Below are 13817 nucleotides of genomic sequence, written 5' to 3'. Positions count from 1 at the left end.
TAACTGTCTCTATTGGTTTTCGAACTGTGATTTAATTGGTAGCTAGCAACTGTAAGTTACGCAACTCAGCATATCATGAAGGTGTAATTACCTAATCACATTAAGTTCATGAAAGTTACTTATCCTTTGTGTGTTGTACGGGCTGTCTAATTCAAAATGACAGATAAGAAAAAGTATTATAAACTAAGAAACCTCGATGATCTCGCAGAAATAGGAATACAAACTGGATCCAATGGCTAAGGATATAAGTTATTGTAGAGCTTTTGTGAACGCGGCATTGCACCTTTGGGTTCCATAGACCATAGAGTTAATTAAATAATTAGCCTATTTTCCATAAGTAGAAACTGTGCTTTGTATATACTTAAACACAAACTAACTGCTGAGCAAAACAATATATTCACACTTAATGACTACATATGTATGTAGTTTTATGTGAATATATTGTTCTGCTCAGCAAATAGTTTGTTTGTGTTTAGCCTATTTTGTATTCGTATGGTATTTAATTTAACTTTTTTTTTTTTTAATACAACTTTCGGATACAGTGTTTGTGAGTTAAAGAACTCTTAAGAAACAACGTAATTATGCATTATTGACTCCTTTAAATCAGTTATTAATTACTTAATTGTAGCTAAGTTTTTAACACTTCCAACAACGACAATCCTTCCAACATTGAGTGCCAATGCTTTGTTTAAAAAGAAAAAGGCTTAAAAACGAACAGAAGAAATAGAGCAGTATTTAGTTAGCGTCTGTAAAGTTTGGTAAAGCTAAATTGTAAATGGTCATTACTGGTCATTCACGGTTTATTTCTGACAGTAATTTGTGCCCATCTTGCTCGCTCTTCGCGCCGTCCTGTTTGGGAACTGTACATTTTAATTTATAATTTTTATTTGTACGTGCATCGTTATAATGAATTCTTAGAAAATGCATACACAAACAGATATCAGCAGTAGTGAAGCAAGAAGTTGTGTATGTTTGATTCATAGTGAATGATCGTATACATTTTGAAACAGGCTATAGTTAATACATACATAAAAGTTACAGAAATGACAGCCATTATTGCTTTTTTCTTTTCTTTCTTTTTCTTTCTTTTTTCATTTTTTTAAACATACATTTTACATTTTTACTCAGTTACTAGAAAAACCCCAGGCATACATGTCTGTTTAGAGCTGATATCGTGAGAGAAAAATTACCTTCAGTAATGTAGCATTACTCTACAGCTACTAGCACAAGGACATCTCATTCTTTCGCTCGTACTGAAAAGACACTTGGAATTTCCCAAAAAGTTGATTTTGTATGTTCATTTTTTTTTTACTCATTGTCGGCCCACATATATTAGAACTATCTGCCAAATTGTTACTGTAAGTATTAAACTTTAGAAAATATGGTATTTATGGGTTGTAAAATTTCTTGAAGTAAGCTTATCAATAATGCAACGCAAATAGAAAATAATACATTATGGTTTAGGTATTGTTAGGTAGAATTTAATTTGCAGTGCAGTACCGTATATAATTCTATCTCTGCTTTGACACATTACTTTCTATTTCTAGGTCCAATAGGAGGTACAATAGTCGTTCCAAATCTCGCTCAAGAAGTCGCAGCATTCATAGATGGCGTTCAAGATCCCGCACAAGATCACCGCATCGCAGCAAAAGACTGTCCACGTCTCCTAGAGTTCGTTCACGACGAAGTCGTAGCAGAAGCTTAGATCCTTCTAGAAGCTCAAGGTATAGAAGGAGATCTAGGAGCCATAGCCCTATCTCTACACAGACACCAAGTGCCAAAGACTTAACGGTAAAAGCGAATATGAGTGAAACTAGTTTATTTGCAGAATTAGTGAAACACGAGAAAATGCGCGAACGGATATACATGAAAGGATTATCGGCGAACAAAAAGAAGGGAGCAGATACTCCTGATAGTGATGTTATTTTGGTTGAATCGAAGTCAAATGACAAGCCAGATGAACCTCTTCCCTGTACTGCCCCTGTAGTAGTGACTCCTGTTCCAAAGCCTGAAGTAAAACCGGAAGTTACACCAGTGGAAGTGAAACCAGCAAAAGCAGTGAAAACAGTAAAAACAGCAGCTCCGGTTCCGTGTGATGTGCCTCCATTAAATCAGTATAATGCTACGATGAGTGCAATGAGTCAAAGCATGTTCGTTCCTGGAATTCCACCTGGAATGTATCCCCCCACTGTGAATACTCTTCCCCCCAATATTTTTGTTCCAGGAATGCCTCCTATGCCTAACATGTACGTTCCAAACATGATAGGATTAGTCCCTAACCAATATATGCCTCCAGCAGCACCAGTGTTACCTCCCGTTTCTGTGGCAAGTACTGCACCTGCAACTGTGAATATGGGTATGAAGGTTATTCCTAAGCAAGAACCAGTTGTAGTGCCACCAAAAGTAGTGGAAGTAAAACCACCAGTAATACAGGAAGTGATGAATGAACCGAAAATTTTACATGATGTTAAATTAAAACAAGAACCTGTTAGTGAAATAGATGTGAAACCTAAATTAGAAACTAAATCCGATCCTCCATCAGAAATAACGAAACCGAAAAGTCTAACGAAACTGCCAATGCCCCCCGGAATAGACCAGAGTGACTTAGAAAATATCGATTCTCCCCCTAGTTTGTCAACAAGTCCGGAACCTGATAAAAGTGAACCAGAGAAACCGAAAACTCCACCTCGGAAGGGCATCAAAGACTTACCAATGCCACCAGGTATGTAGTAACTGATTTTCGTGAAGGGGTGTTTTATTATTGTATTTCTCAGATTTTTTTCTTTATTTGCATTTATGTGTGAATACTAACATTTACTTATAATGCATGGTAAATTGTAGATATTGATTTAAATGGATAGAAAGACTGTCGTGAAGTATTGCAGTGTCAATATTCGTGACTTCCTTTGAGCCTTAAGTTTTCTGCCATGCTCTTCTTATCTTACCTGCAGTGTTTCGAATATTTTACTCTCGTTCTTGAGAGTTACCTTTTCACAGAACAGAAGAAAAATACACCTTGAATATGGTATTCGAAATGCTGAAAGAAGTTAAAGGAGCAGTTCGACTTAGAAATGCATTTTTCACAAATTATTTCCATTTGTAGAGTTGAAAATTACAAAAGAAATGGTATTTTATCGCGACACGTTCAGTCGTTAGCGAGTAACAGAGGAAAAAGCGATTTTGTGATGACATACGTGATCAAGCAGCGAGAGCAGGCTTCCATACACAGTGCCAAGCATTTCGTTTGTTAGAGGTGCGGTGGCACGTTCTAAAGTGCGATTTCCTTTTCCAGAACTGATTGCAAAGACTTAGAAATGTCATCTGCATGTAGAAAATAATAATATGTGATGGGCTGCACAAAAGTTTTTATAATATTATAAAGTGTAGTTTTTCCTATAAAGCGTAAGTTCAGCGTTTCATAAAAGAAACCAAAATTTCGAAACCAATACCATGTAAATAGATGGCGGACGAGATTGCTGCAACACCTAAGTACCTTTTCTTTAATCATGCTTCCGATTCCCAAACATAAGTATGTTCATTTTCACGTTTTGTTGAAATTTTTAATGCTGACCCTATAATTTTGTGCTTCAAGGTATGTACGGGAGCGCGACTTTAATGGCAAAAGTGAAATAACATCTGTAAGGTTTGTCAGAATACGAAAAATACTTTAACGGTTAAATTTGTTTAATTCGCATCACTCCGCGGAACATCTCTCGTCACCCGTTTCATCATTGTTACTTGATACAGAAAAAATAAACGAAATCAATGTTCTGAGGAACAGTCATCGTCACTAATTCCTTCTACGAGCTGGTATATTTCACTCTCCAATTTACATTGTATAGCAGTTGTATTTACATTTATTTCTAAAGCAGTACCTTCACAATCATGAGTAACGCCGTTGCTATTACCCTCTAATGCCTCGTCCCGATTATAACCGTCAATTGCGTCGTGTATGATATTTTTACGTTGGTAACTGGACATAGATCGGCGCTTATTCAGTGGCTCGAATTCTAAACCTTTCAATAATATACCTGGAACAGCATTCTTTCTCAGTTTGCGTGTAAATAATTCTCCTGGCATTAGCTTTTCTTTCAGTAAACATGACTGCTCGAAGTCGGACTCTTCAAGATGTTTGGAACAAACACAAGTATTTTCATTTGGCACACAATATTTCCTATCGATTTTCTTAAGCCATATATACATATATTTAAAAAAAAAAAAAAAAAAAAAAAGTTTTCAGCTTTAATCGCACGAAAATTACAACTGAAAACAGCACGTGTTAGGCATTTTACCTCAATTCACAGACATAGCACGCGCTGTTCTATCTAACACGTATTTTCTATTTCGCACCAGTATTTCTTTCAAAAAAAAAAAAAAAAAATGTTCAGGAGGGGGTACACTTAGTATTCGGAGGGCACATTATTTTCACACAGTACAATTATATTTATTATATTATAGACGTATTATTTTGGTATCTTCCGGGGGACACTTTCAGAGCTCCGGGAGACAGTGCCACCACCAAAAACATGTCTGGAAGAAACACTGCTTCGCACACCACTTCGTAATTACTGCTCTTTCTCTTTTTTATACTAATACTGTAGGAAAAACAACTAACAAAAACGTCCCTCAAGAATTCAACACAAAACAAGACTGCTAACGAAACCAAAACACAATCTATTCAATCCACTGCACTATTAAAAATTTATCGCTGCGTACAAAGGAGTGGTTGCTGACTAATATTGAGTTCGTCACGTGGCGCACGAGTGACGTCAGCATTTGCGATTCATCAAAAACAAATGCCTATAGGAGCTGAACGAGCCGGCCTATCAAGATTTTAAAAAAATACGGGTCATTTATTTTTTTTGTTACTTTTTCTATGACATCAAACTTGTTTTTAACTCAAACTGCTCCTTTAACAGAATATAGCAGAAAACTGAAAAGTCATTCGCCATTAAAATAATACAGTTTATTAATTTGTATGTTTTATGTCCAACGTTCTGTCCTTTAGGCTAAAGGAGACTGTAAGAAGCATGATAATGAAATGATAGGTGAAAGAATAATGCATAACACTCTTGGCAGCATTCTAACCTGATCCTCTCTTGTACAATTTTGCCAGTTGACCACAACAGGGTATTTAATTTCTTTACAATATTACAATATAATTAACGAGTAATATAATTTGAATTCTTATTTAAATGCAAGAAAACGTTAGAAATACACAACAGACTGCTATAGAAGAAAGGGATTAACTTTACTCAGTACTTCGAGTAGCCAACTGTGACATTAGAAGGGGGAGCACGGTGGCACTCACTTTTGGTGTGGGGTGTCCCTGGTTCGATTTTACAGGTAAAGGTCCATATGGTTGTCGCGCAAATCCGATGCAAACACAGGATCGGATTGAGCAAGAAACGAACTGGAGATACCAGAATTTATGCTGCTATGGACCATGGGGAGCGAAGCTAGGGAAGAGAAAACAACGTCGCCGAATGCGAAGACTTAAACTAGAATTAACCTAACAACCGAAAGGACATCATCAGGGAGTATGAAAACCATAATTACTGTTTCCGTCTAAAAGACAGTATTGCCAACTCAGCAGAAAGTTGATATGTCCAACAACACGATAAAATAGCAGTTCGGACACTGGGAAAATGCATAACACAGAAAATGCGTGAAAAGGTGGACAATATTGCTTGAACATCGCACACAAGGTAAGACTTAAAGTAAAGAATAGAGAACAGTACTTCCTCATTATATTTGGTTGAGTGAAGGTCGATAATGAATGTGTGGTCGACACCCAAACCCTTCTTACAATGAGCAAAACGAGCTGGTCATACTTGTCCCTACAGTAGTATTCCTCTGTAAGTCCTGTTTCGAAACAATATTCGGAAGAGGTTTAGAATGGGCCGGGAATGTTCAGTGAATAGCGAGACTTGAAGAACGCAAAACAAATCAGATTTTTAAATCACCTTGCGGAAAACTGATAATGAACAAAGAATTGAAGACAGAAAGGGTCTCGCATAGCCACACTTTAATGTTGGATAAGACCAATTCATCAGGTATGAACTTAACCATGTTCTTCAATGGACAAAAAACTACATCAGCAGGTTATACAAGACCTTTACATTTCGCAGAAATTAGCTTCTTACAGAACTCGACATCATTAGGAACTGTAAAGATAATCATCCTTGCTTGGTGCCCAAGAGCAAAACAAATCGGGTCACAAGATTTGCTCCAGGAAGGTACACAATTCGCGTTTGGTCATATGCTTTTATATTAGAAAATTCAGCGGCCATGCTCACTGGAAAGTAATAACTATGCTCGAAAACAAGAATATACATGTATGGAAGTAGTGTGCCATCTATTCCAACCACCGGTATAATCATAAATGAATACATCGTAGCAGCGATTGAAGATCACATCAAAGATAGTCTTGCTGCTCTTAATGGCAAGAGTTTTTCCAGAACGTAGCTCTTAATCAAATTGGGACTGATTTGCGATCTGCTTTCGAGTCGACTCGTGCTCTGTAACGAAAGACTTGATTTCATTAGTTGTGCCATGAATGTCGACTCTCAAACTAACTTTGTGTAATCTTTGGGAAAACATTTTTTTTTTTTTTTTTCGTTTGAATCATTTGATCCATGATTCGGACGCTGTAAATAATAAGAGGTGAGGGTTAAGTTCTTCCTTACTATTCATCGTCCAGATGACTTGTGCGATTGTAAGTAATTGCATGGTATTGTCTCATTGCGATGAAATGCTTACGTACAGTGTTATTAATGGTAAGGAGTGTCGACAGCTGCAAGGGAGTTGGAGTTCTTTTGTCTTACTGTTTTATTTTGCGTTTTTGTGCCATAACAGTAGTGATTTTCAGTCGCTGTGACATGTCAATCGTTGATCTAAGAGGACACATGCACGTTTTCTTTGGTGGCATTGTATTATATGACAGGGTGTCTATCGTTCACGAAAGTCATGAAAAAGTCACGAAATTAGAAAACGGTCAAAGTCAAGAAGTCACGAAATTCAGCTTTTGGTTCACGATTTTTTTTATCTGTGCAATTAAAAGTATAGACTGGAAAATTTTGTTCTATAGAACGTCAAAATTCACCACCAAAATTGTCTATGGTCGGCTTGAGACTACCAAATCCCAAGCAAAGCACGCTTCTATCGGATGCAGGAAAATTCGGCCCAATTCGCACCCAAATTCGCTCTTGAGAATGTTACTAAATTTTTATGGTTTGGGAAAGCAAAGGTCACGAAATTTCATTTTGGAATTGTAGTAACACCCTGTATGACGAAATAATGCTTTCGTGGTGCAGAACGATTGATGAATTTCATTCTGGCAGCAGCGTCGTTCTTCCTGATAACGCTGAATCATCGCTGAAATCACCTTCAATGTCCTCATCGTCCGTGCTATAGTCTTCTACTATTAGTGTGTTTAAACTCATACGCAACCACCTCTGCTTTACACAGCTGCGTTTTAATGTGTTCTGCAGCAAGACTTTCCACTCACGTTGGGGATTCTTGTGATATACTGAACACGTCCGCTAAGAACTTCACAACTACAGCTTGTCGCATTTTATACAAACACAATACACGTTTACATACCTTGAAAGTACCACCGCATTGCTTCCACCTTTATGATTGGATGCTCACATAGAAACTGGAAGTATATCTCTCACTCGCTTCTACCACCATAACTACTAGCACTGGTTTCCTCTCACGCCGTTCCATCTCACGCTTTCTGCATACTTTCTATTTGCGCACTTCCCTATACTTCTGCTCCCTGTAGCACATTACACCATATCTCTATTTTGGAGTGCACATGTCAACTGATTTTGTTTGCATTTGCATTTCCATACCAATTACGTGAGTCCTTTCATCGGGTCGTATATACACAATGAAATTTAACCATGGAATTTATTTTTCCGGTTCTATGTATACAGTTTTCGTGTAGAACAGCTTTCCGTTGCATACAGGTTATACTGAATTGACTGCTCGCTCTACTACCTATATGGGGATGTACTCTTATAGCCGAGTACAGTTCGTCTTAGAGCCACTATATTTATCGACCATGACAGTTATATCTATACTGATCAGCCAAACTAGTATGATCACCCCTGACTTTGGAAGTGCATTCGTCGGGCTGATGACATGCTCAAGAGCCACAGCTGATATGTACCGCAGGTTGGTTGTCTCCACTGCCTAGATACTTTCACTACTGTTTTGTGTGTGTGTGTGTGTGTGTGTGTGTGTGTTTGTGTTTGTGTTTGTTTTTCCACTTCTTTCAGTTCTGCATTTGTCTTCCCTCGCGTGCGATGTTCATGCACGAATATCGTTCACCCTTTTTACACATGTGTAATCAATCTTCCTTATTGCCTTTTGTTTTGCCTATGCATTTTTCTGGTGTCCGAATTGCTATTTTATTTAGTGTTTCTGATATATCAACTTTCTGCTGAGTTGGCAACACTGCGTTCTAGATGACAATCCTGTTTATGGTATTTCATAGTCCTGAATGTCTTTCTTATGGTTGGTAGGTTAATTCTGGTTTGCTTAATTTCCCTCTTTGCAGGATATTTAGTTTCATCGTCATTACTGCCTTTCTCATATTTCGACGACAGGGAGACACGGTGACTCAGTGGTAGAGCACTTACCCCTGGTGCGTGGGGTCCCCTGGTTCGATTCCCAGTCAAGCTAGTTTGTGGTGGACAACGTGTGAGATTTTTCTCGGGGTACCTCCGTTTCTTCCCACTTTCTCGTTCCACCAATTATTCTATTATTCACTTGCTTGGCCTAAGGACATAATCGTGGGACGTTATAATGAAAGATTTCATTTCATTTGGCGGATTTAAAGTTTTCTCTTCCCTGGCTCTGCTCCCTGTGGTTCATAGTACTTAAAAGTTTGGTTATTTCCATTTCCTTTTATGTTCAGTCAGATGTCATGTTTGCATCAGATTTGAACGACAATCATATGGACCTTTACGTAGTGAATAGCATTGTATCGGTGTTTTAGCGTCGTCCTATTTCTTCCCACATTCTAATTGTACCTATTCTTTTCGTATTGACTTCCATTAACGTTTTCGTTAACCTAATGGGGATAAGTGTTGGATATAAAACTAGAATTCTGTTTGGTTTCATTTTGCAGCATTGGGGCAATTATCCTTAGGCGTGAAAGAACAAGGAAAGTTTTTCTTTTTGGGGGGAGAGGCAGAGGGATAACTACAGTTTGATTTGTTTTTAGTCCTAACTTGTTTCATTTTTATTTTGTAGATAGCGACCGAATTTAGCTGCTGAAATTGTACTTGTGATGTTCTCGATTTCGATCCCGGCTTAGCCCACAATTTTTTCGCTCTGTATTTTCATTGAATTCGTACCTATGGGGAATATAGGGTTGGTTTCCCCCACATTCTCTTGTGATAACCATGTTCAGTTCAGTGTTGTAGGTGTTCAATATAGACATGGGTTATCCAATCATAACTAAAGTATGAGCTCTGACCTCGATTCTGAAAGAAGAGTGACTCTTTAGGGAACGGACTGAGGAACAGGGCCGTTATCAAATCTTAAAGCTAAACCAGAACTCGGCGCTCAACCTCTTATTATTATTAAGACGTAATGCGGTGCTGTTTTTTTTTCTATATATATTCATGTTGTTGTATGATTCAGTAATAGAAGCTATTCAAGCTGCTCTTAATACTTCAGTTAGTTTTCATTTCTGATGTTAATTTTGTTGGCAATAGAATGATTACTTGCTGATAAGATAATTACAGCAATTTGTGTTAATGCTGCTTTATTTTAATCGGCAGGATGATCAAGTGCGCAAGACAAACAAATTACAGTTGTAGAAAGTACATTATTCTTATAGAACTATTCTTTTCGTGTAATGAATCTTCGTGTTCACAATTTTAGAATTAACATTCGTCTTCTCTTCTGATGAAGTTCGCTAAACGAGTTTCTGAATAATTGCTTCTAGAAGGAGAGAAATACAGTTATTTTAAACAGTTGCCTTTATATACTAACGATATGCTGAAAGCCATCTTCAGCAGTTATATATACATTTTTTCTGATAGTTCAGAGAAATTAAATCGTTTTTCTGATTGGCTGTTCATAAAATTAAAGTTCGGAGGAAGATAAAAATGAGAAAACTAACGTTTAAAAAAAACTAAAAATTTTGTTCTTTTTAAAGCAAATGTTGATATAGTTCTTTATAGGTAAGTATCTTCAACATTCTTACATGCTGTATAAACCAACAAGGATAAGTTTTGGAGGCGGTTTAATTAGGTTTCGAATTCATTGCTGTCCTGTCGTGTTTCCTGTTTGAAATTTTGATATTAAACAAATATCAACAATTGTTTTTATTTTATAGCTCTTTTCTTGTATAATTCGTTTAGATTATTCTGGTTTGTCTTCACCTGCTGAGAATTCGGAATCGGAGAGGCGAGAGTCATCTTCGGTGCTTGGTAAGTGAGTTTCTTTAATATGAACAAGTACAAGTCATCTCATTTACATGTTCGATGCCAAAAGTTAACATTTGGGTCGCTGTCACTCTTCAGATTTTTCTCGGATTTTAACTGCACAAGGAATGTTTTAATTATTTCAGTATTTTGGACAAAAGCGATTTATTATAAAGTTTTGAGACTTACCATCTTTCTGATCTTCTCTTATATTTTAAATAACAAAACTTTGAGTTTCGCGGACCCATTATACGTCGTGTGCGTTGAGATCTTTTACTTTTGCCAGAAATATATTGACCTAACTAAAAGCAACTGAAACAGTCTAGGTTTAAAAATCACGATGTGTGTGTCAAGAACAGGGTGACAGATAAGAAAAAGAAAAGCAATAATTTTAACGACGATAGTATTTTTTGGTACTGCTTCACGCGGAGATATATTGGTACAACGCTAACTTATGGTGCAACAGTTCCCTGGTTTAATTCCAGACCACGTATATATGTAGTGAATAACAGTGTCCGTGGATTTTGTCAGCGTTATCCAGTTTCCCTTCACATTCCCATTCCACCAGTTATTTCATAATCGTCCACTTTAATCCCTTTCCTTTAGCCTAAAGGGCATGACCGTAGGACATAAAAATAGAAATTTTATGCTGAAATATTCAACTGGATTAGGAGAAGGGATTAGTGGAATGGGAATCGTGGTTTCGTATGTATGATGTGAAATCGTGAGATCTTAAAAAAATCGTTGCAATAACTGCTATAGATCCTCACATGTTGAAGAGTATTCAAAGAAATACGGTGGAGCAGTTGAGGATGAGTTAAGAGTAAATGTGTATGTTTTGCATTAATGTATGTGTGTTTCTTATCAGTTCTTCCATCGGTTGCAGGCACTGTGATTATAATAATCATCCGAACTACCACACAGAAAGTTCTCCACAATAAACATAATCTTAATTTGAACCACTTAGTTGGTTATTAAATTCCTTTCACCACCGATGGTTTTCGATGTGACTGCCACGGGCCCGAACGATCTCCCGGCAGTGTAGTTTCCCCTATAGCAAACTATGGATATGAGAAGGGTCTCTCCATACTGGTTTCGGTAGTTTTGCTAAGTCTCTGTAAGGTAGGGAGATGGCGTCAAGTGCCTGTTTGAAGAATCCAAACCCACAGTAGTGCTTTGGTGAGGTGTCCGGGGATTTAACAGAGATGAATGAGAACTGGAATCACTTGAGTTCGCGTCTCTTTTGCCTTGCACAGAACACCTGGAATGATCGAACTATGTGGCTGGAGGCCTTGTCCATGTTGAGAGGGTCCATAACTTTCTCCTAGAAGTGAACTGTACTGACTTTGGTGCTATAAGTTACTTAAATGAGGGTCACCGGTCCGCGACTAAAATATCTTGTCACTACTTAGAAATCCCTTAGAAAGTTTTACCTTGCACTGCAGCACAGCCAGAACTGTTCTTGTGGTTTAATTGACTCTAGAAAATGGATCGAACTCTGTTGGTCTGATTAGGTAAAGCCATCTCGCATCCAGGATACACACCCATATCCATTTGTCTTCTGCAAAGTATGTTTCATAGAATTTTCTGGCGTTTGTAAAGCTCTCCTGGATGCAGTGGTTCATGAGGCAATGTGCATCGCTTTGTGACAGCTCCCAATGGGGATTCTTCTGGATAAGGTTAGAAACTACCTCGTAAGACACTATGTTGTATAGCCAAACTTCTGTGCGTTGGGGGATTATTGTGTGGCCCTGCTCTCCTAGTGGCGCCTATTGTGTTGAGTGTTTGAGTAGTTGCAGGCTTGTTTTCACAATTTCCGAAGACCACTACCGCAGGAGGTCGTTGGGCACATCGTCGGATGATGTGACCCACACCACTTTGAAGACGATTAAATCCTGTTCTTTGCACCGTTTCACCATTGCTGAGTTGCTAAAACGGGCGGAGGAAGGTCTACAAATAAACCTCTCCCAGAAAGCTGTCACTTTAATTTCACTGGCCGTTCTCAGGTAATAAAGTGCAGGCCTCAGTGTTGACGGCAATGTATCGGAACATACTGTGTAACAGCTGTTAGATGCATCGTTCGGGAGAACCAGTTAAAATTTGCAATTTTTATCGTGAGCAACTATTTGTAAAACACACTACAGGTGACACAGAGATAGGGTTATCAATAGAACCACTGGTAACAATTGAAAGACAAATTTGCGAGTCGTATTAAACTAAATTTGAATATGGTATTACTGAAGATGTCGTACGTGCATAACTTTGCAACTGCTATAGGGGAAAGAAAAGAAAAGTGAAAAGAAAGCACTTAATTCCAGGTAATTTTATTAACAATCCATTCGGGAACCATAAAATTCGGGAAGCAGAAGGATTTTTGTGTAGTTACGTATTATTAACGAATCCTAACTTCTTTTGCATATCTTTTCCATGTTAATTATCCTTTTAAACCTTAATTGCGTGTTTCGGGAAGACTTGAACCGTTAGCTCATGAAATTTGAAGTTCTGTTATTAAAATAAGGAAGAGAAGATCAATAGGGAATAAGTCTTGAAACTTGATGTAGTAGTATTCACTATAAGGGAAGTATTTACACTGTTCTGTGGATAAGGAATATTCATTACTTTTTTTCTGGTATATGTGTTATCTTTAGCGCTTTATTTTTGGACGCCATCTTCTATTATTATTATTATTATTATTATTATTATTATTATTATTATTTTCTATGATGCGTTCTTTTTCTTGAATTGTAATAATAGCAACATGTTAATATATATGCTGCTATGGGGAAAAATAATCGTTAGTTTGGTAGGAAGTTCGTAATAGATATGTTCACTCTTATATAGATTTTGAAATAAAGGGTTTCGAATCCAGTGTTTAGAAAATTAATACGAAAGATGGTATTCGTGTTCACAGGCATTTTGATTGATAAAAGGAATACGCTTGTAAACGGGAAATTAATATTGTAATATCACTTATTGAAAATGTTAGTTCTTACTTTTTTCTTGCATCCTTCAACTTTGATATATTGTTAAATAATATTACTAACTGATAGCTTGTATTTTGTGTGTGTATGTGTTTTTTTTTTTCTTCAAAACTTTATTTATAGTGTGTGTTATCCCATTCTTGCATGTTCTTGTTACGTTCGTAATAGTGTAAAACATTTAGTTTTAATTATCTACTTTCTTGTGTACAGTGATGTTAGAAAATAATGTGATCATCTTTATTCTAGTCCCGTTAAGTATTTTTCTATCGTAAGTAAAGAAAGCTTTATTGACAAGGTAGCACAAAATGCAAAACTACGCAGATTTTGTTATAAGACAGTTGAATCAACTTCAGTATACGCCTTCGATTTCTTGAAAAGACTGTCTGTG

The 13817-nt window shown here is 37.1% G+C and overlaps 1 protein-coding gene across 6 annotated transcripts in view; it reads left to right on the top strand.

Annotated features, from left to right (window-relative positions):
• Positions 1-13817, top strand: part of Cdk12 (Cyclin-dependent kinase 12) — a 119541-nt gene that overhangs the window by 55439 nt on the left and 50285 nt on the right. For 5 of the 6 annotated variants that reach the window (XR_014128427.1, XM_081739695.1, XM_081739692.1 and 2 more), the window contains exons 3-4: positions 1548-2722; positions 10386-10454. Coding sequence is in view for 5 of the 6 variants with exons in the window: in XM_081739695.1 (XP_081595821.1) it covers positions 1548-2722; positions 10386-10454 (1244 nt within the window). In the remaining variant the exon portion in view is untranslated. The remainder of the gene's footprint in view (positions 1-1547; positions 2723-10385; positions 10455-13817) is intronic. The other variant, XM_081739696.1, reaches the window with a different exon arrangement.

Source organism: Thermobia domestica, chromosome 15 (assembly GCF_964235325.1).
Source record: "Thermobia domestica chromosome 15, izTheDome1.hap1.1, whole genome shotgun sequence".
In the NCBI taxonomy this organism is placed as follows: Eukaryota; Metazoa; Arthropoda; class Insecta; order Zygentoma; family Lepismatidae; genus Thermobia; species Thermobia domestica.
Note: the sequence above shows the minus strand (reverse complement) of the source record. Positions and strands in the feature narration are given on the sequence as shown.